Source organism: Pleurodeles waltl, chromosome 1_2, assembly GCF_031143425.1.
Source record: "Pleurodeles waltl isolate 20211129_DDA chromosome 1_2, aPleWal1.hap1.20221129, whole genome shotgun sequence".
Classification (NCBI taxonomy): domain Eukaryota; kingdom Metazoa; phylum Chordata; class Amphibia; order Caudata; family Salamandridae; genus Pleurodeles; species Pleurodeles waltl.
In genome coordinates this window covers 67,981,458-68,005,741 of record NC_090437.1, presented here as the reverse complement: position 1 = coordinate 68,005,741, position 24,284 = coordinate 67,981,458, and the positions used below count along the sequence as shown (strand labels likewise).

At 41.2% G+C, this 24,284-nt stretch overlaps 1 protein-coding gene across 1 annotated transcript in view; it reads right to left on the bottom strand.

Annotated features, from left to right (window-relative positions):
• Positions 1-24,284, bottom strand: part of TRMT10B (tRNA methyltransferase 10B) — a 101,669-nt gene that overhangs the window by 47,913 nt on the left and 29,472 nt on the right. Inside the window, exons 2-4 of the mRNA XM_069236447.1 lie at positions 22,581-22,689; positions 18,025-18,146; positions 12,961-13,116 (exon numbers count right to left, since the gene is read on the bottom strand). Of these exons, the coding sequence (XP_069092548.1) occupies positions 12,961-13,116; positions 18,025-18,146; positions 22,581-22,689 (387 nt within the window). The remainder of the gene's footprint in view (positions 1-12,960; positions 13,117-18,024; positions 18,147-22,580; positions 22,690-24,284) is intronic.

The following is a 24,284-nucleotide window of genomic DNA, read 5'->3' as shown; positions in this document are numbered from 1 at the left end:
CTGGAGGCCGGGGCTACACAGAGCCTAAAGATCCCTCGGAAGAAGAGCCCACAAGCCTTGGTAGCTGCAAGAGTCGTGGTGCACAGGGGTACTGTCCTGCAAGGAAAGGTAAAGACTCACCACCTCCCGCGTTGGACAGCTGGTAGAGGGGACGAAGGGGACCAATAAGGACCACCACCTGTGTTGCAGGATCGACGAAGAGTTGCAGGAGAGAGGACCCAGGCAGTCGGTTGTCCCTACAGTTGGTGCCTGTGGATGCAGGGGAGAGACTCCTTCACTCCAAAGGAGATTCCTTCGTGCAGACTGAAGACTTGCAAAGAGAAAGAGAGAAAGAGAGGAGAGAAAGAGAGAAAGAGAGGAGAGAAAGACAGAAGAGAGAGAGAGAGAGAGAGAGAGAGAGAGAGAGAGAGAGAGAGAGAGAGAGAGAGAGAGAAAGGAGAGAAAGGAGAGAAAGAGAGCGCGCGCACAGTTACTGTGGTCCTGGTTAGCAGGATTCCAGTAAACACTGTCATATCACACTGACATCAGGCAAAAATCGGCGGTAACAATGCCAAAAAGAGGGTACTTTCCTACAGTGCTGTGCCATATTTGCAAGGTGGCGTTAAGCCATTTTTTGTGGCTTAATGCGCATTGTAACTATGGGCCCCCGGCGCAGTTTTCTGCGACCGAGGGGCATGCATTGGGTTTTGCAGTGGTTGTGCCCACCCAACACCCATTGCTTTTAGACAGTGTCCCAGATTTACTAGGAAATGGAAATTTGCAGCAGCGCCAAAAACGAACACCACCCCAGGGGTGCGGTTAGTATGGTACAACGAGGAGAAATACTTTTATTTGTCCTTGGTTTTGCTTTTTCTATGTGTGCTGCTGCAGTGCCACATCACTTTGTTGTAAATATGTCTCTAAGCTCTTGTTGTTCAATATCCTATATCAATTTGCCCCTAAGTAACAACAGCGCCACCACTTCAAATAGACCACTAAACTGTACTGTGCTGTCCTTTTCTGGCCTGACACAACAGAGAGAAGGGAGAACATTTGAACACAAATACTTGGGGCTCTACAAACTGGATTTAACAAGGATAGTGGACTCCATGTCAGTATGCATCAAGCATTTCCGCTTTGGTACACCCTAAAATGCAATGAGCATGAGTATTACAAATACAAAAAAATAAACGTCCTTATTAGCATATATATATATATATATACATATACACACACACACACACACACACACACACTTAAAAAGAATTAGATTGCTCTTTCTCTGTTACAGATTTACCATTAACTTAGCAAGCTTATATAAAAAGCATGCTTTTGCAATGCAATGGGTCTTGCATTTACTTGAGTTAGAGCTGTCGGCGTTGTAAATTCCTAACTGGACTTTTCTTGCCACATAAATTGAAATTGAAAAGTAAAACACATTGACATAAGCGAGCCGATTCAAAGCGTCACGGCCGCCATGAGCATGTAGGAGAGACACAAAAGGTTTAAAAAGTTTGCTCGCAGTCAAACATATCAGAAAACGTGCAATTATCTATGTAACACGGTTGGTGTCCAAGGCGGTAACAAAACCTCCCCAAGGAAGGACAAACGTAAAGTATTTACCAATGATAACAAAGGATTTTTGAAAGGCAAAATTCTCTTTTAGGTGTTCCATGACTCAAAAGTGGGAGATACTCTGTATTGATCAATATTAATGAAGACTTCATTATACAGGAGCAGGTTCCCAACATCGGGAATCAAAGATCATTTTGGCATGTATTGCTATTTTAAATGACAGAATAAATGCACGTGGTTGCTAAGATGGCTCTTGAAGTGTGGTGAGTGGGAACCGGAAAGCCTCATGTGACCAAGCATGGTAGAGGGACAGGGTGGGCCCCAGGGCCGAGGGGTCAGATCTGAACGAGGTGAAGTGCTCTTGTGCGCGTGGGAAAGGAGACAAGCAAGAACCCTGTGGAAAGAAACTGCACCAAGGGTCCCCAAGCATAGCCAAATCTGTTCAGAGTGTCTGTAAGGAACACTGTCATCCTTTCCATAGTGAGACCTTGCCAACAGTGGACATGCCACTGCGACACAGACTGGGTATTGGGTTGTTTCCAGGCTAGCGCTAAGTCCATTTTGGCCACCCCTAAGCTCAACCATAGAATGGAGCGGTCTCCCAGAGTTTGATGTTTAAGGGATTTGTCAAGCAATCCTAACAGAACTAACTCAGGGTTGTGCAGGAGAGGGTAACCCAGGATCTCCCTCATCTGTGTGTGAATTTTCGCCCACTAAGGCTGTATCGCGGGGCAGTGCCACCTGATGCGTCAGAAGTATCCAAACACGCCATATCCTCTCTAACAGTGCTCAGACTTGTTTGGGTAAATTTCTTTCAATTTTGCCAGGTGCAGATACCAGTCATAAAGCACTTCGTTGTGAGCTTCTCGTAGACCCAGCAAATGATTAAAAACAAAGATGCAAGGCCCAGTATGATGACTAATGCAAAGGTTTAGTGGGAAGAGCAATGGTGAAGTAAGTAATGGGGTTAAAAATTACGTGCTGCTAAGTGGCAGCAGCAACGAGGGGCAGTGGGAGGAGCTGGATGGTGATAGTGGTGGGAAAAGTTAAATAACAATAAAAATAATAAATGGGGTATTAAAACTTAAAACGCTCTGGGCGGCGGTAACAGTGAGAAGTGGAGGGGCTGGAAAATTATGGAGGAGGTGCATGGGGACGAGGATAAATCATTAAAAAAATAAAATAAACAAAGACACCCACACGCAAGCCAAGATGAAAAGGAAGGTTTAGGGAAGGCAAAATCTGAGTGAGGAGGGGGGTGTAGCAACACGAACAGCGAGGGTGAGGGTCTAAGGGGGAAGAAGTACAGAGAGAGAACAAGAAAACACATCCATTCAGATGCAGCACTAAAAGAAGAATGTAGTTCTCCAATGTGGAGCCATGGAAGGTATTAGACCTGCCATTCTTGGCATGGTGCTCCTATAAACTTTTGCCTTCAACCCTCTTGTTTTGTTGACTTAGTTTTTGTCAGCTTTAGGAATCTGCACACTTTGCCACTGCTAACCAGTGCTAAAGTGTTCGTGCTGTCGCCTTAAAACACTGTAGAATTGGCTTACACCTAACTGGCCTATTTATTTAATTTACTCACAAGTCCCTACTATAGTGGCATTTCATATACCCAGGGCCAGTAAATTAAATGTTACTAATGAGCCTGCTGCACTGATTGGGTCACCCACTTAATTAGTCCTTTAAACAGGTCTCAGGCCTGCCATTGCAGCTTGTGTGTGCAGTTTCAAAACTTCCATTTGGAACTAGCAAAATAAACCTTTTGCCAGGCTCAAATCTTTCTTTTTAATACATATATGTAACCCCTATGGTAGGCCCTGAATATCCCAGTGAGCAGGCTACAGTGTACTATAAAGTAGGACATGTACTCTTACGTTTTACATGTCCTAGTGAAAAACTCGTAAATGCTTTTTTCACCACTAAAAGGCCTACCTCTCCCATAGGTTATCATTGGAGTCACTTTTTACATTTAATAAGCTAAATTCCAATTGGGAGCAGATTAACAGGTCAAGAATGCTATTTAAACAATTGTAATTAAAAGTCCTTTTTAATAATAAAGTCAGATATTTTAATCACAATTCTGAAAATCCACTTTTAAGTTAGCATTTTGTTCACCGAACCATTTGGTGCCGGCAGCCAGATCATTGGTCACAAGGCTAGGTGTAGCTTGCACTTGGTCTTAGTATATTGCTCCCAGACAGTGAGACAAAGGAAGACAGATTTTGGCAGAAAGGACCACTGAGTTAATGGGGGGAGGAGCTGTCACCTACCATAGTTGCACATCACAAAGGCTCTGCTTGAGCACTCTCACAAAGTGTCCACTGGGCCTTTGTGACCCCAGACTAGCTGGGGCCTAGGACAGGTAGGAAGGGGATGTCTGACACCTAAAGAGGGTGGGAACTTCTAGAAGCATCGTCCACTTCAAAGTGGGCACCATGGAAGAAATGTTGGACCCTTAGAACCGGCTCTTCAGTACACTTCTAGACCTGTAAGGACTGGACCTGCATCTCTGAACCTAGAACACTAGAGTGACTCCAAGTGCTAGTTGGCTTCCCTGATCACATGTCTCAGGGACGTAACAGCATGCCAACAACCTTGGATCCAGCACCTGGTCTTAGTCATCTGCAAGTCCTACCCTGCTAAGTGGTGCCGCCTAGTCCTGGACCCTTGTATGGCCTGAAAGTGCTCTGCTGTGGATCCAGCAGAACAGACATCTTCTCTGCTAAGTGGCACAACCCAGAGCAGAACCGATGCATCGTCCCCGCTGCGTGGACTTTCCCAGATAAAGGAATTTGCATCACCCTCCCAGCCAGTAGCCTCATTGTAACTGCAGCTGCGTGATACATCCCGAAAGCAGACCCTCATATTGCAAGCCTCTCATTGACAGCAACTTTGACGATGACACAGGACTTTGCATCAGAAGCCCTGCAGCTAGTTCGGAAACAGCCTATGAGCGATGCATCCTAGAGGCAGGACTTTGCATCTCAAGCCCCATCGACGATGGCCTCCTCGATGCAAATGCAGGACTTCACATCGTAGCTTCGGTGAACCAACTCTGCGCAACACATCTCTGACCCAGACCTTGCATCGCATCTGCTGCGTGACCCACTCTCAACACGCGGGACTCCGCACCTCTTCACAACCAGTGTCTAAGCTACTCTTCTTCAGTGAGCCTATATTTGTCCCTGTATTGCCTGCACTCCATCTGGGTCAGCCTGAACGTGTGAATTTGCCCCGGTCTAGTGCCATCGGATATCTACAGTTGGTGCTTTTTGGTGCCATTTTCACTTAAATCTCTAAATTGCATACCTCCGGGTTCTAATGATTGGATTTTTGACATTTTGGTATTTATTTATTCACAAAAGTCTACTCAATTATTCTAAATTTGTGTAGTATTTTTCCTGTGTTGTGTTTTGACTTCATTCCAGTTTGAAGTGCTGCACAAATACTTTAAACATTGTCTCTAAGTTAAACCGGACTTCTCTGTGCCAAGCTACCAGAGGGTTGAGCACAGGTTATCTTAGGATTTCTTGTGACTTTACCCAGACAAGGATTGATGTTCTGCTTAAGTAGGGTCTCACCAAGTAACATAATTACTTACAGAGGGATACAAGTCATTCAAGTAAAATGATTGTTAAGAAGCTATGCTCCAGGCAAGAGACAAACATAAAAAGCAGGAGAAGCCACTGAATAAGAAGGAAACTAATGATATTTTCAAGAAAGCCTATCAAACAAAGGTAAGCAATGAGCTGACCCAAAGCCCACTGGTTAATAGCGATACTGTCTACAACTGATCTTTAACAAAAGTCAGCTAAAAGCTGTCCTTAGGTGAAACCAAAAAACAGCCAAGAAAAAGGAGAGGTGAGGTAGGAGAAGGTTAGGAAGAGAAAAGGAAAGACTGTGGAGGAATAAATGGTGAGGAGAAAAAAGGAGGGTAGCCCTTCCTCCCACAGAAAGCTGAAAAAACAAATATCTAGCAATTCCTAATTCTTTTGTTCTACAACCGTCCTCTAACCTGTAGAAAATGTGTTGCCATATGCATGGCCTGAGAGTGAGTTTGGAAAATCGTATGTATAATATGTAAAATGCATTTTAAGTTTTAGGCAAAACAGTGTTTGGCGAAGTTCAGGAAAAGTAATTGTATTATTGTAGGAAAGTAGCATGGTTACCCCCCACATTTTGCCTGATGTCAGTGTGTTTTGACTGTGTTCAGTGGAATCCTGCTTACCAGGACCCCAGTGACTCTGCTCTCTCCCTTTAAATTTGGTTGCTTGGACCACACCCACCCACCCACATAATGGTACCCCCATATAAGTCCCTAGTATATGGTACCTAGGTACCCAGGGCATGGGGCACCAGGGGTTCCCAAAGGTCTGCAGCATGTATTATGCCACCCATGGGATCCCATGTAAAATGTGTCTGCAGGCCTGCCATTGCAGCCTGCATAAAAGGGTGCATGCACCCTTTGACTTCAGGCCATTGCACCAGTCACCCCTATGTTAGGCCCTCCTAGCCCAGAGGGCAGGTACCAGTGTGTAATGGCACCCATTCATGAGCAGAGGTGCCCCCATGAACTCCAGCCCTATTTTTTCTGGACTTCGTAAGTGCGGTGATGCCATTTTACGTGTGTACTGGACATGGGTTACTACCTATGACCAGCTACATAATGGTAACTTTGAAGTATCAAACATGTCAGAATCATACTCCATTACTGTTGCCATTATTGGTTGTATGATTCCATGCCCTCTGGGGGCTCCTTAGAGGACGTCCAGCATTGCTCCTACCAGCTTTCTGGGGTTTTCCAGGACGTCCACAGTGCAGCCACCCCTCAGACAGGTTTCTGCCCTCCTGCTGCGTGACCAGCTCAAGCCCAGGAAGGCAGAATAAAAGATTTCCTTTGGGGGAGGGGGGAAGAGATTTAACACCCTCTGCCTTTGAAATAGGTGTTAAATTGCTTGGGAGCGGTAGCATCCCCAAGCCACTGGTATGCTTTGAAGGGCAAATTTTGTGCCCTCTTTGCATAAACCAGTATACACCAGTTCAGGGACCTCCAGTCCCTGCTCTGGCTCGAAACTGGACAATGGAAAGGAGAGTAACCACTTCCCGGTCTGTCACCACCCCAGGGGTGGTGCCCAGAGTTCCTCCAGATGGCCCCTTGATTATGCCATCTTGTATCCAAGGTGGGCAGAGGTCTCTGGGAGCATCTGAGTGGCCAGGTCAGGTAGGTGACGTCACAGCACCCTCCTAACAGGTGGTCACCTTACTAGGTGACCCATCCCTCTTCCAGTGCTATTTAGGGTCTCTCTCTTGGGTGGGTCCTCAGATTCAACATGCAAGACTCCAGTGGGAATCCTCTGCAATGCTTACTTCAAGTTCTGGCCACTGGAACTTCAACTGGACTCCACAAGAACCTACAATCTGCAGCTACAGCAACAACTCTGCTCTGCAATATTGTTTCTCCGGCTCCTTCAGGCAAATGCAACATTTTCCCTGCTATGCATCCTCTGAGGGAGACAAGTCTTAAGTCTGCGCAAGAAGAATTCTCCCTGGGAGCGAAGGAGTCACTTCCTTGCATCTGCAGGCATCAATTGCAACCACGACTGGCTTTGTGGATCTCCTCTCATCCTGAGCTGCGTGGATCCTGCATCATGGTTGATGGTCTGGAGCGGTCCCCTTAGTCCGTTCTGCCAGCTGTCCAACTTTGATGAAGGCAAGCCCTCGTCTTCCCACGCAGGACAGTACCCCTGTGCACTGCGTCTCTTGCAGCTACCAAGGCTTGTTGCCATGTCCTCCAAGGGATATTCAGACTCCGTGTAGCCCCACACTCTTCCCTGCAATGCACAGCCCACTGCCTGCTTCTCCTGCGACATGGGACCTTTCCTCAGGTGTGCTGCGTGGGCCTCTTTGCAACTCCTGGGCTACTTGCCTGTGGGTCTTATGCCTCTTCTTCTTTGGACTCTCTGCACTGCTGAGGTTCACCTGGGACTCCCCCCATGGGTTGAGTCCCTCTGGACCTTGCTGGTCCCTGGCAGCTCCACCTTTCCTCCAACCGCGACATTTCCCTTTGTCAAAGCTTGTTGGTGGTTTTTCCACACCAGAGACTGGCTGCAATTCTTCATCGGGTGTTAGACGTCGACTGCATCACCCAGGAACTCTTTATCTGCTAAAGAGCTGCATTGCTGACCGTCATCATTTCACTGTCGACCAACTCCTGCATCCACAGATGGGTGGATAGTGGCTCCTGCCACCACCAAATACTCCAACGTGAAATGGACTTGGTCACATTCTTTTCCAGGACTTTCTTTTCCAGGATCCACCTTTGGCTGCCTGCAGTCTTGTCTAGAGAAGGATATTGCAATACCTAAAGTCCTTTGGGTTGGGTTGGGTAGAATCAGTAACTTACTTCTTCTCTCCTGGTCGCTGGGGATACTCTGGTACTTACCTTGTGGGTTTCCTAGTTCCTCCTGCTCCCCTCTACTGATTCCACTTCCTTGGGTGGGGACCCGACTGTTGCCTTCCACTTTCTTAGTATATGGTTTGGTACCCCCCCCCCGGCCTTCATTAATGCTTATTGGGTTTTGCCATTTTCTATTACTTTTTTGCCAATTTCTGATTGCTACTGCACATACAATAGTGTGTTTACTTTCCTCCTATTGGAGGATTGCCTATCCAGTGTTTTAGTATTTGTGTCTCTAAATAAAGTATCTTTATTTTTTTAACACTGTGTTGTTCATTCAGGTGTTTAAGTGCTGTGTGACTACAGTGGTATTGCATAAGCTTTGCATGTCTCCTAGATAAGTCTTGGATGCTCATCCACAGCTACCTCTAGAAAGCCTGGCTTCCTAGACACTGACTACACCTCACTAATAGAGGATACCTGGACCTGGTATAAGGTGATAATACCACAGTTACTCATCACACACCAGGCCAGCTTCCTACAATATAAAATGTAACATGAGTACAGCATGCCTTGCAAGTTTTCCTCACACACAAATACAAACATACACCATGTACACTACAGGCATCAGTAGAGCTGCCTTCCATCACATACTCAAGGCTTTCTACAGCACAGGCACAAAGCAAGCTTTTCTGATCTTTGAGCATCTTAAAGTTTAAGACAACAAAACGGGAGGCTGTGTTATTACTGTTGAATGTACACATCACTTACAAGGACTCAGTTGTAGTGTAGCATTCAGTTCTGGTGGCTACTTATAGAGTGCTGTGCTTGTTTTGGGGCCCACTTTTAGAATGTTGGTTTCTGCAGACTTTGTGGAGTATTATTTTAAGTGTCTAAAGTAATATCTAAACTGCTGTATTCTGTTCTTGATGAGTTGCCAGAGGACTTTTCAAAATACCTCTAGGAAAACGAGCTGCAGACAAGAGTATTCAGGGGAAAACGAAACAGATTGCTGAGAACATAAGAGTTGGCAATGGATAGGAGTAGGGCCTGTGAAGATAAAGCAACACTGCCACACGTGGGATGGAAGGGGCTGTATCCTAGCACCAGCACTCAGAAATGGAAAGCCTTTGTCGTGAATGAACTAAAAATAAACTCCAATGGATTCAGCTCCTTTTAAGTTGTGATCAGCGCAATTCTTGAAGTGGCAAACAGCTGTACACAATGGATGACCCGTACATATTGCTGACAATAATGTGCACTATAAAGTACTCTTTCACAGGACAAGATAGGCAAAGATTCCTCCAACCTCCAGTCCTACAATCTTGTAAAAGAAGTGCAACAGTCTCCTCTACAAAACTGAACTTCAGGACAAATACCAGGTGTTTTAATAAAAGATTTGACAAAATAGACCAGTTGTGTGAGAAGGACACTTTGGAACTGGTCAAGGAGGACTGGTTGTAGCTCTGCACTACATGGCAAATCCTGGAACACCAATTATACCCATGTCAACAGTCAATGCGCAGAAGGCCAGATGGGATTTCATCACGCAGCTACACAAGCTTCTTGTCCGTCACCAAAACAGAGTGACCAGCAGCCTCAAACAGCAACATGCTATTGTCCGCTGCTTCCTAAATTTGGAGCCCATGAGATGTAATGGCGGAGGCATGACGTGAATACAGGATTTTCACTGCACCTAAATGTAAAATGAAAGTTTTCTCAAAAAACTTTAGATTTAGCTTAACTCTAGCTCCAGGGACCGTGGACAACATGTTCATTAAAGTGGAGCATCAGGAACAAGAGGTATTGTACAAAGAACAATATGGTGTGTTGGCCCATCACAATCCAGATAAGAGAAACCGAGATGTAGGCAGAAAGGCACATTTTATTAGGAGACGATCTGGGTAATGCACTGTGCATTTTTTTTTTTACCTATTTACGTAATAGGCCTTAACAATCAGAGGAGAAAGTGATTTACTTACACTCGCACACCGTTTTGGTAACGTATCAAAATAAAAATTGGAAATCAGGTCACCAGACTCCAAGGTCAGCAACTTAGCCACTGGACCGCATCTCTTCCTGATAGGGATGGGTGGTATTTATTCCTTCACATTACCGTTCACAATCGGTGGATGCAGTTTATTACAGAATAGTGGTTAGTCACCCGTTTAAGAATTACTGCACAAAGTATCTGTACCACGATAGCATTGTGTAATAACCGCTGTTGTGCACTTCCTGTTTCAAATATCCATTTGCTTGCCCTAATTTCCCTTTACCTTGTTTTCCTGTGTTTTGGATACAAATAAAATGTTGATATTAGTGTTGACGGGTCCTGGCGGTTGTGGTAGTGTGTATGCTTCATTGTAACTTGCCCCCTTTTATGAGAAAAGTTCAGATATTTAAATTCAAAACGATTTGGATTTTCCCCTATTTCTTAAAGTTTGACCAAACATTTGAAGTTTAAATAGAAGTATAGCTATTAATATACAGTCTGTCACCAACGGCTCTCGGCGTCTATGCGGTTAGCAAACACACCAAAGAAATAATACAGTAAAAATGTTTTGAAGTCACAAAAACCAACAGTAAGAATGTGGTTTAAAAAGATTTCTGCGATATCAAATGCACTAAATTCTCAAGAAAGAAGAAAAACTAAAAAATGTAGGAACACTTTAAAGTGCATTTGGGTGTAAACATGGTAACATAGCTGTGGTTCTGAGAAAACGGAACACACAAGGACCCTATTTTACATAACAGCTGATATTTTAAAAAGGGACGGGATGTAGATTAAAAATCTCATAGCTGTGTATGATCTCATACAAGTTACTTATGACGACGCTTGCTAGAATTATCACTGCTCTATTTGTCTGAATACTGCATGTAATTATACCACATTTCAAGTTCTCTTCATACATTTTGATACTGAAATAACTGGAGAATGCCATCAATCCTCTCAATCTTCAAAAGTATGTCCCTACTGGAGTCGACTTTGAGCTGTTTAGAACCTCCGAGATCTCCATTGGTTGGCTGTGATGGTTCACAGCAGTGGCTGACACACCACGTGATTTGATCACCTAAATGTACATTTCATTTAAAATTTAGTACACTCTGTACCACTGTGGATGTACAGGGAGTGCAGAATTATTAGGCAAATGAGTATTTTGACCACATCATCCTCTTTATGCATGTTGTCTTACTCCAAGCTGTATAGGCTCGAAAGCCTACTACCAATTAAGCATATTAGGTGATGTGCATCTCTGTAATGAGAAGGGGTGTGGTCTAATGACATCAACACCCTATATCAGGTGTGCATAATTATTAGGCAACTTCCTTTCCTTTGGCAAAATGGGTCAAAAGAAGGACTTGACAGGCTCAGAAAAGTCAAAAATAGTGAGATATCTTGCAGAGGGATGCAGCACTCTTAAAATTGCAAAGCTTCTGAAGCGTGATCATCGAACAATCAAGCGTTTCATTCAAAATAGTCAACAGGGTCGCAAGAAGCGTGTGGAAAAACCAAGGCGCAAAATAACTGCCCATGAACTGAGAAAAGTCAAGCGTGCAGCTGCCACGATGCCACTTGCCACCAGTTTGGCCATATTTCAGAGCTGCAACATCACTGGAGTGCCCAAAAGCACAAGGTGTGCAATACTCAGAGACATGGCCAAGGTAAGAAAGGCTGAAAGACGACCACCACTGAACAAGACACACAAGCTGAAACGTCAAGACTGGGCCAAGAAATATCTCAAGACTGATTTTTCTAAGGTTTTATGGACTGATGAAATGAGAGTGAGTCTTGATGGGCCAAATGGATGGGCCCGTGGCTGGATTGGTAAAGGGCAGAGAGCTCCAGTCCGACACAGACGCCAGCAAGGTGGAGGTGGAGTACTGGTTTGGGCTGGTATCATCAAAGATGAGCTTGTGGGGCCTTTTCGGGTTGAGGATGGAGTCAAGCTCAACTCCCAGTCCTACTGCCAGTTCCTGGAAGACACCTTCTTCAAGCAGTGGTACAGGAAGAAGTCTGCATCCTTCAAGAAAAACATGATTTTCATGCAGGACAATGCTCCATCACACGCGTCCAAGTACTCCACAGCGTGGCTGGCAAGAAAGGGTATAAAAGAAGGAAATCTAATGACATGGCCTCCTTGTTCACCTGATCTGAACCCCATTGAGAACCTGTGGTCCATCATCAAATGTGAGATTTACAAGGAGGGAAAACAGTACACCGCTCTGAACAGTGTCTGGGAGGCTGTGGTTGCTGCTGCACGCAATGTTGATGGTGAACAGATCAAAACACTGACAGAATCCATGGATGGCAGGCTTTTGAGTGTCCTTGCAAAGAAAGGTGGCTATATTGGTCACTGATTTGTTTTTGTTTTGTTTTTGAATGTCAGAAATGTATATTTGTGAATGTTGAGATGTTATATTGGTTTCACTGGTAATAATAAATAATTGAAATGGGTATATATTTGTTTTTGTTAAGTTGCCTAATAATTATGCACAGTAATAGTCACCTGCACACACAGATATCCCCCTAACATAGCTAAAACTAAAAACAAACTAAAAACTACTTCCAAAAATATTCAGCTTTGATATTAATTAGTTTTTTGGGTTCATTGAGAACATGGTTGTTGTTCAATAATAAAATTAATCCTCAAAAATACAACTTGCCTAATAATTCTGCACTCCCTGTAGTTACAACAAAGTCTCAAATTTTAAATGATTTAATCTAGATTTCTAATAAAATATTTACGGAGACAAAATACAACAGGAATAAAATGGTTTGTTCCAAACAGCAATAAAACTGAAGACACAAAGACTACATCATAACGGCATTCAGTGTGGAGGCTCACATTAACTGGGTCCCTGAGCTAACTATTCACAGTAAATTCAAATTATGCCAATCGGTTATCAGGTATCATACAAAATATCTCATTAAGTCAGTAAATATATCCATTTATGTAGCCAAGGATGGTAAACATAAAGAAAAGACAAACATTGAAACTTACAAGATAAGTGGAAAAGCCGTCGTTCATTCTCAAACACTCTTCATAAATAGGACTGTTGACTATAAAACTTGTAAGACACAGCCAGAAAGGTTTTGCTGCTTTCTTGTTCGAACCATAGAGCCTCCTAATCTGACCAGCAAGTCGACTTATTTCCTTAATATAAAAAATATAAACGAGATTATATGCACGGCAGACCAGGACCAGTTTGATAGTGCATTTAATTAGCCAGTAACAAATATACTCCTTCTTACATCTGACCTAGAGACACAATTTTAACCGTCACCATGCTCATGTAGTAAAATAAAATCATAAATAAAAAAATGCATACCTGTATTCATTCATAAAGTGGCTTTGGCCAGTCCTCTAAATCCACTCATCTGTTCAACTGTCGATCATATTTTGCATTTGCCCACAACATATAGTACAGGTCAAGAGGTCAGCCCTCTTCAGAGACTGGCTCTGAAACTGATGATATTTCACCTTTTCACATGTTCTTATTGCCTAAAGATGTTTTTTTCAGTGCCATTGCTGGTAGGTGATTTTACCATAACCACAGGTTGTTGAGCTAACACCAGGTATTCAAACCTAGGTCCCCAGTTCTAAATTCGGCAGCTCAGGCCATTGGGTCACATCTCATCTCATTACACATCTCCAGAATCCACTGAGTGGAGCTTGGCATTCCACCACATCCTTACTCCAATTATGCTGCCTCAAATAACAGCGTCTGATGAGCAGAGGATACGGCATTGAGATACATCCTTCACCAAGTTATCACGCCCAACGAGCCAGCTTTGCCCAACAAGGGTCCTAGGCATATGGTACGGAACATGGCTGTAGTTTCACTGTCAGCAAATGTATATCGGAAAGAGCAATATGTAACGTCAGTGCAGGACATCACTGAAGTAATTACCAGTCTCCTCCATCTATTTGGATAATAGAGGATATCACATACGAATTTGCTATCAATACAGTAGACATTACATGTTGTTAGATATCTGCATCTCACCTTTTAACATCTAGACAGCCTCACAACGAATCCATAAATAAGGCATTAATTCCACTGTCAGCAAAAAAACTGCGGAAACAGCAATCTTCCACAGAACCCGTGATTAAATCATCAGTGACAGTTATTAGGTCAGAGATGGTATAGTACATTCTGTCATCAATGATTTTATTTTTGATGTTGCCCGGCTATATAGATGGCAAATGTTGCTGCAAATACACTCACTAATAATACATATCCAGACAAGCATTCATTATACTCCAACGGCCGATGTATCCCTTTCAACATTTAGATGTTTGAACAACATACACAATGAGAAATTGGCCTGCAATTTCAGAGCCAGAAAACCGATGAGGAAACTTCAACTGTTGGAGCTTTTAGTCTGGTGTTAGCTAAACTCTTGTTTTCCAAAGAGAATACTTAAAAATACATCTATATCCACAACAGTGCACATTACAGGCAGTCCTCTTTATCTATTGAAATGCTGTAGTGTCATTCACATTTTGCTGTCATCCACAATTCCACATAGAATAGGGCAAAGGGTCAGCCCACCTCAGTCATTAGATCCTTTCCAAGGGAGAGACAGCATTCTGCCAAAACACAAAGTCAGAATGAACACAGAAAATACCCCCCTTCCACGCCTCGTTTTTGTATTATTACTTTAAAAAATATTTGTTATTATTACTTTTAAAAAATAGACAGTACCAAGGCGCTGGCAAAGGCACATGCTGCCACTTTCAGTGTGCCACAAAATGTACGAGCAGTGCAGCTAGGTCCATCTCTAAATGGGCTTTAAACCCAGTCAAAGATGGCTGAGAATAAGATGCCTACCCATATCAGCCCATGTACACTGATGCACAGGCAGCCATCTTGTAATGGTTGTTTATAAAATTCTATAACAAAAGCCATTCTAATGTGCCCATCCATGAAAGTGCGTGTTTGTAAAACTCAAATAAAAGTGTATTTGCCATTTGATTATGCAAATGCAGCTTGGCCAAGATGGAAAAGTTAAGCAGTTAGTCAGTGAGAAGGTTACCAGACATTACTTCTCACTTTCATTAATTAAGATTTTTACCCTTGAATATTTGGAGTATGAACACGCTTCATGTGCTCCAATGTATGTGTGCTCTCCATACACTCTTTGCAAATGGAACTCACTTTGTTTCACAGTAAAGTTGGTAGACTCTGCTAATATAGTTCAGACTTTATCACAGACATTACTTTGCTTAAAATCTACAAATATCAAGGAAAATACTGGCACAATCTTAGAAGACATTTCTGGTTAAATGCGTATCACCCTTGCTTACCTTGAAGAATCTGGTTGGATATAAAGTTTCCTAAAAATGTATTTGATAATAGTGAGTGCACAAATTATATAAACAAACAGTGCCAGGAAAAAGATTTTGGCAGATGCCTCTAATTACTGTCCTTCTTAGATTTTAAAAGTTACTTTTCAGGCAGAATTCAATCTACAATCTCACATATTGCGGACAGTCTGTGCTGCTCACATCCCTTTCATACAGGGCTTAATGCAGTCTTTTAGCTTGGACTGCCTTGATATTCAAGGCTCCTAAATAAAAGATAACAAGGTACATGCGGTGGTAAACGATCAATTCAAAGACTTTCTTGTTTAGTAAACTGGTGGGAGAGAGGTTGCTCCTAATAATTTAAGCGGAATAAGGAAGTGTGCAGTCCACGTGGAACAGGCCGACTTCCTTTTGGAGGAACATAAGCAAAGGTTTCAGGACTAGAACAAATAGAGATTAGTTCAATCATACTGATATGTATTTCTTTTAAATCATTAAGATCTCTTCTAATATCTTTTCTAGATCTAGACTTTGTCAATGTGCCAACGTGAGACAGAAAACCAGTTGGACTGCAACCACCCGACAACCGACTAAGCATTATTTGAGTGAGAAGCAATTCAGGTAACATTCAAACATAACAGAGAGAATAAGTGGAACCCAAACACTCTCCTGAAAGAAAGGCACACTCAAGGACTAAAGAAAACAATGAATACATTTTGGAGAAGAATTTTAAAATCAAAATCTTAACCTAGTACACTCAATATGAATAGCAATTACAATGAAGAAACAGAATAGTAGCTGCAACAATTACACATAATGTGAACAGTAGAAAATATTCCAAAATATTGGTTGTTTAGCTTTATATCAACCCTACCCTCATATCTTTGGCTTACGAAGCTAAACTCACCACCAAAATAAAAGTCTAATTTGAGTTTCAAAGATTGTTCACATTCCCATACTTGCTTCAAACAATTAAGTTATCGCTAAATATAATAATAGCTTAGTCTGCTATTCTTGTCTTCACTGGAAGGAAGGCTGGTAAGCCCCCATCAAGTAAAGGCTGAATGCACCTCTCATTAGCCTTCATCCAAAGTATGTAAACGATTCTGCATGGAATGTTCCAACGCACTCTCCTGGTACAAAGTTGCTCTCTAACCCTTCTAACTCTGTTCCTAGCTTAAATAACATTGTCTGGTCATTGTTGAATCTTTCAGAACAAACAATTAGCAAAAAGTGGGCTGATGCCTTTTTACTTATTTTGATTCTGTAAAACTGTGTCCTTTGAATAATGATAATAAACAAGAAAAACAATTATAAGTTTTCATGAAATCTTGTTCACAAGTCTGCAATAATTATTTAAGAAAAGAAAGTTCAATCAAGATAAATGCTGTAAATAGGATTATCACATTGTAAAACTAAGAACATTAATAAACGTGCATTCTAAATTTGTTAGTTGTGCCTAAATAATCAGCATATGTAACTCAAGAAGGGGGATATACGGAAGGAAAAAATAAGGATATCTACAACACTTCTTTAAAAGTTGGGGGCAACCTTAAATAACATGCAAATGCTAATGAGGTGGTGGTAGTTTATTTCGGTCATTACATAGTATAACTCCACTTCATGCACAAGTAATACCCACAAACGTAGAAGATCAGTGAGTTGAAGTTCTGGAGGAAAGGGGTTTGTAAGCCGCCCCCTTTGTGAAGAGCCATCTCCTTGGGCCATAAATATAAAACCAAAAGGTGAACTAGAGTGAGCCACAGCTCCTTGAACTAAAGCATTACTTTGTGAGCCACCGTGAAAAGATCCATATTTTTCCCCCCAACGTCACACCTGTTTAGTGGAACAATGCGGATGCACAAGGTCTTCAAAGTAAATACTCTACACTGATCCGTGATGCAAAGAAGAAAGACAAGTTGTCATTGAACAATGGAATAACTTACACGGAGAGAAAGCAATGTCCTGCTAAGCAGGCTTCAGAAAGATTCAGACGGACTGACCCTAGTTCACTGAGGAATAAACACAAGGGTGAACAAATAAATAGAAGGGCATAAGCAACAGCCACAACTGCAAGACTGGCTAGGCAGTTTAATAAGTTTGAGTCTATACTTGAGAGGTGAGTGGGATGCAGAATGTGTCAATCAATAAATTTAAGGACATTTATGAACTGTTTGTATGGCAGGCTATTTTAAAACAAAAGGACAGACATGTTCTGGTGTGCCTGAATCCCTGCTCCCTAATGCCTCCCCCCCACCCCCACACTTCACACCACACCGAGAAACCTCTGATGGATTTTTCAAATGGGACTGTGGAAATAACTGTCTTGTGAAAAAACACAAGCACAGAACAGTTAAAAGCTGCTGCCTCAAGCCACAGGCTCAGATCTCCACAAAAGTAACATTTCTTTTCAAATCACGGAGCTTGAGTTAGTCAAACGCGTTTTGAGTTTGCACGGATGACTAATAAAAAAGCATCTCAGTAGAATTTGAAGGATGCACTATAATGTTCACTGTAAATCGAACACAAATGAAAACAAATTTGTCTCACATCGTTGGACAAAGTAAGTTTTCCTCCTCACAAAATATGAGTACATCAGATAATACTCAACCAGAACAGGTAAAGCTTAGTTTCAATAAATCTCAAATGTATAAATTAAACTGTTTGAGAAATCTACATTTTTATATAAAGCAAATGATGACTGGAAAAGACCTGAAATCACAATATTATACATTTTTATAAGAATTTACCTTTTTTAGTCATGTGATCCGTCATGCTTAAATCCAAGCATAGTTTTGGCCCAGAATCCTTTGCTAGTAAGAGGCGTTCTTTAGTAAGAGCTTTCAAAAAACGTTTGCTGTGTCTGAAGGTGATGCCTGAAATACAATTGGATAATTTTATTTTAAATTTCTCCAGATAGTAGGAGCCACATACTACCTTTTCAAGCAATTGTCAAAATAATTTTAATAGAAGATTATATGAAAAAAAAAAAGAAAATGAAGTCGAAAATTTCAGCAGAGGAGAGGTGGGAAACTGCTGTAATAAACATTGTTGAGTTACTGTATGATTTTATGCCACCAAATAACTGAGCATCCTATGGAACTATAAAGTTGGTGAAATAAGTAGTCCATAAAATGTCATGTCGGCTGAGCTGCTCAGAAAAACACAAGACTTGTCTTTTATGGAACAAGTCTTCAAAGTCGGGGACACAAACTAAGATGCATAAGCTTAACCAGGAAGCAATTGCTGAAACCAGGAGGAAACCTCAAAAGCATCGACTGTAACTTTCAACCAGGCAGGTTTCTGTTAATAAACAGTGAATGTGACCCTTCCTTTCTTATGGAAGCCTAACATTCGAAGGAAAAAACTATATAATTTTAATTGACTCAAAATAAATAGAAGATACTGTCTCTCCACTGGGTTAAAATATTCCAAAGCATCACTTGGTGGCCAGAGCAAGGTTTGGTTTATCTGAAACAGAATACGCAAACCACTGCTGTAGGAGTGAATATATTACTTCCATGCCATTTAATTTTAATAACACATTCATGGGGGTCACACAATTCACTAGCAACAGATATTTGGTAGTTACACAAATATCGATTTTCAATATGATGAAATTAAAAAGTCCTCAATACAGCAGGACACAGATTTACACAGTGTCTCTGCATTGATACTTAGTAGTGTGTCCTGAAAAAAACTCAGCTACATCCGCAACAAAATATATGTATACAATGCATTAATAGTGAAGAGTAGTGCAACAAAGGAAAAGAAAATTATGCAATTCGTCAAATCAACCAAACAACAACAGAATTAAATATAGTAAGATATATTGTCTATTCATGAATTTAATTTGTACAAGATGAAGATGTTAGCTTGCATTGCTTGAAATCTATAATGCCCTGTCGTGCATTTACATTTTCAAAATTTTAAAAATGAATTAATAGAAATGCATTGAGTATTTCGTACAAAAAAAAGGGTAAACCAAAAGAAAGTCTTTTCTCTGTTGCACTCTGACGCACATGCACCTTTTCTACATCAATGGTAACTTTTTGTGTATAAGTTGGTTTCAAGGAAGGTCTACTAAGAGACTGAAACTGCCAGTGAAACAAATAAACACAAAGGAAAGATGTCTTCTTATTAGAGTGCCATTCGTCATTCTAGCATTTTAGGATAAACAAGACGTTTTTTAACCGGATATATAGATATTTCCCAGCATAGCTGTGATGTAAAAGTACTCCTGATGTAATGCCTCCCTATGTTATGGCTGCAAGGTAATGATTCCCGATGTAAATTCCTACAAGGTAATAGCTAACAACTGGTCAGCCCCTTTGAGTCTCACTACATCCTGGATGATGGAAGAAGTCCAGAACAGAAGAATTTGATCAGAATATAATACACTCCCGCGTTAAAGGGAGTGGGCCTTTAATAGCCGGTAGAGCCCGGTAGGCGGGTTCTAAGGCTAGTAGAACATTCTGCCATTAGAGGGCAGAATGTTACATAAAACAAAGACTTCACGGACCAAGGGGATTAATATCCCTTCAGGCTCCGTGAGGCTTTGTTCACAGCTGTTGCTGTGAACAAAGAAGACTGGAATGTTGGCGCTCCAGGCTTTTACCGGCCCGTAAAAGCCCAGAGCACTCCATTGTTTTCAATGGAGCTGCCAACATTCCAGTGTTCTAATAAAGATGAAACGCCTACAACACCATTCCTACTACTCGCAGCCAAGTTCAAAACAACTGACTCCGAACCTCTGCAACATTATCATGCTGAACCTATGACACTTTAAACATTCTCCTTTGACACAGGAGTCAGAAGATTCGTACAATGCTAGGGTGGAGCACAAAGGACACATAACTGACTGCTAAACTAAACTGCAACATCGGGTTCATCCCCTTTGAATGAAATACATAATCTGGCAATTCTTACTATCAATGTTGTACCTTTTAATACGAATATCACAAATAGTAAATACTACATGTTGCTGTCAATAAAAAAAAGTCGTTTTTCATAAGTCTCCTCAAAGAGATTACACTAATTGCTACCAAAAATAGTGATATTATTTTCTAATATAGCCTTAGAACCCACCGTAGCGGGCTCTACCAGCTATTAAAGGCCCGCTCCCATGTTAAAGGCCCGAGCCGACCAGTAGAGCCTGCTACAGTGGGTTCTAAGGCTAATAGAACATTCTGCCATTAGAATCCCCTCAGGCTCCGTGAGGCTTTGTTCACAGCTGTTGCTGTGAACAAAGCAGATTGTAATGTTGGTGCTGCAGGCTTTTACCGGCCAGTAAAAGCCCGGAGCACTCCATTGTTTTCAATGGAGCTGCCAATATTCCAATGTTCTAATATGTTTTTAAAGCATTAGTGGAGAAGGATTTAGAGCTAATCACTACAGTATGATGGGATGTTGAAGAACTTTTGCATGACATGGTAACTGTACCATAGAACAAGGGGTGGTGTTTGTTGTGTACTTGAGAAATGACAACTTAAATATCCATTTATGTTCTCCTTTATCCTGTCTTCTGTCACCAGGATTCAGCTAGACCATCGGAACTTCTAGAAAAAGAAAAAAAAAAAAAAACATAGCCATGTGCCTGAATTTTTCATACTAAGAAAAGAAATCAAACAAAAGAGTGTGTTACAGGCAAGCAAGGACGTACTAAAAGAATATAGTAAAAAAGGGGGAAATGTTACTGTCTAGACCACCATCATCTCTTATTTCTCATGCATTGTAAAAACACGAAATATCTGGAGACAGAGATTTCATTGGCAGACCACTAGAAGCCTGCAGGTTCCTTGAGATTAGTGTTTATAATAAGGAGGAAATTAAAATGATAAATTCCAATAAATGGTAATAAAAATGTAGTCCTTGGTCCTATGTACTGTTTTCTAAGGAGTCATAAAAAATGGAAAAAATATGAGGCTTTAACATTCAATGATAAAATTACCATATATTCAGTGAAATGGTGAAAAAGTAATCAGGATTCCACGTTCATCATTCTGATGATCAACCCATGTAGCAATAGGAGTACTGCCCCACTCAAGGCTGCAAAACATCAACACTGCAGAGAAGTTCAAGTCTTATATGACAAGACAGCATTTGGAGGATAAGCTGGATGTAGCTCCCTCTCACACTCAAAAGTCTTGTATTTGAACAGTGTTTTATCACAGTCCATGGCCTTTACTATTGCTAGAAGAAAACATGGTAGCTTAACTCAAGTCTGGCCTTACCACAAGTCGAGGGCAGAAAATGGACAAGTTGCCTGAATTCACAAGGAGAAATGCAATAGTCATCACTTCAAACTAGAACACAATTGTAAAGTTTGGAGGCAAAGTTTGAGACCAGAGGTGGGACACTTGCAGATTATGAAATTAAGATAATGCAAGATTCTCTGTCCTGGTTCTTTGGAACATCCATCGACTAATGCAAAAACCCCTCCTGGAAAAAACCCAACATAGATACACAAGTGCTATTGTGGAGGATAACAACATATTTAAACTTCCACAATAGAAGATCATGAGATAGAAAGATCATATATGAGACAACAACAGCTCAAATCTACCGAAAGAAGCGAAGGAGAGCTACTTCAGGAAAGCACTGCGGTTAGTGCCCAAATATTTGGTATAAGTAGCGGTGGACGCATAATATCCCAACCTACGGACCGGTCAGATATAAGGTCCTAGCGCACAAATTAAAAGCAAGAAGAGATGGAGACACACTGGGTGCCTTAGAGGTGAGGCAAGAGTGGATGAAAGGATACCACTGAACAAACTACCACTAGAATGGATGCCAAGACACAACCATATTTGCAAAGACTGCTGAAATATCTGATCAATACATACCAGTCTCTATAGCACTGCATGACAGAAAAAAACCCAAACATACTAAGAGTCCTTTTAGTATTGGAAACTCTGAGTGACCTACAGGAGACAGAGATTGTGACAAATGTTATTTAATTCCAGAAGAGAAGGACTGAAAGGAACTACCAGCGAAGAATGTGTGCCCATGAGGGAAATGTCCTGCATATAAATCACTACTCGAGTGTACAGGCACCAAGATTACTATGTTGGCAAGTATGCTTTGACCTGAGATTAGCACCACAAACTACCTTTGGGCTCTGCGGTGGCTATCTAAAGCCACTGCAAGGCCAAATACAATGTGACAATGTCGTTGCAGGCACACCAATGCTGCACCGGTGACAAAAAAAACACCTATACAGAATATTATACATTAAAACTATATTTTTGTTGATAAAAAATAACTGTTCAACAAACTTAAAGATGACAAAATCAACATAGAATTAATACCTGTAACCTCTGAACGTTTTGCTTTCTTTTTTTCTTTTTCTTTCTTCCTTTTATTTTTCCTTGCAGCAATGATTTTTTCCCAGTGCCTCTGTTTTCTTAAAGCATTTCTCTTTTTGTAAACAAGATAAAAATAAAACATTAAAATATTCAATAATAGCTTGTATTGTAGCTCTTTGTAGCAGTCTTGCCATTGTAAGCACTAGAAATAACGGCTATTACTTAAATCCAATTTATTGGTACTCAGAGGCAAGCCTTGGAAGGATGGAAAACTAAGTTAACTATGAAAGGTGTGAGTCGACAGTGTTTAACACACTGGGCACACATGCCAGCTCAATGCAGGCCTATCCCAAAGGAACAGGAAGAGCAGGTTTTAGATTACTTTGTCCAGTCTTTGAAGGGGTCTTCAACCTCAATTTTCAGATTTTAACCGTTTACAGGCATAGCTCTTTAATGTAAATCCACATAGATGAAACAGTATGTTGTGGAAATACTGGATTACAATCAGAATTAAGACAGTTTATTCAATGAGCTGTGATTATTAAGATAAAGCTATGAAAGAGTGATATTAGTATGTTTTATTAAATTACTTATGAATATGGTTGTCCAGTAACTGCTATACAATATAATTATATTTGTGAATATTGCATAATTATTGAATTGTAATTTTGGAAGTGCAACTGCTTGCCATATAAATAGAAAAAATTGAAAAAACACATCTGTTTTACAGAGCAATTTGTCGAGAGTGCGCTCTTTGTAAGCTTATCTAAACCACAATGGCAAAATCATTGTAGGCATAAAAGTTTCATCATCACCATAATGTACGATCCCTTTTTGGCAATGAATTACATCTATTTTTATTTTGGCTTCATATTTACATTAAGAGTGTAGAGCTGGAGAGATCATCGAGCAAACGCTCAATTCTCCCAAAAAAGTCCAATCACCACAACAGTGCACATAAAAGGTTAATGAGAACACATTTATTGTGATATGACATCTTGCACCACTGAACCTGCCCCAAACGAAAATGAGACGTCACAATCTTATCCTATCATGCCAAATTGATCCACTATGTCGCAAATGAAGGCGGGTGCATGTTTTCCTTTGAGCTTAGGGGGGGTCAGAAAGTGCTCATAATACTTTATACTTTATGTTGAGGCCTTGAAAGGTATGTTCCACTTTGTCAAGCATCAGCGGTCAGAGGCGACCATGTAATTTTACCATTCGCATGCACAGGTAAGTCTTATGTTAAGTGTCCAGAGTATTTAGTTCTTTCTCCATTTGCTCTATAATGGGAAATCTTGTTTTTACGCTGGTATGTTCCTGGATTTCCACCATGATGTTGTCGCACAGGGCCTCATGTCCTGTTTCAGGCCTTCCTAACAGATGGGCAAGATGCTCTAAGAAATAAGGCTAATTTATTTGCCTCCTGAGAGGACTATCTCTACTCTTCTGCTGGGCAGGATGACCATAGAGACAATAGTTTTTTTCCACAGAAGGGATGGTGAAACAACGCAACTAATGTTTCAGTTAAATAATGTGAGCTTACGAAAATAATTAACCAATTCGATTTTTTCCATGTTTGCAACAAAATAGTTCTAACAAGCATCCCTCTATTGATTTTTAATTTATCACGACAAGCTTCATTTTGCAAAACCTTTGGGCACATTGAGATATATTTGTTAGAGGATTCTGGGTGAATTCAGT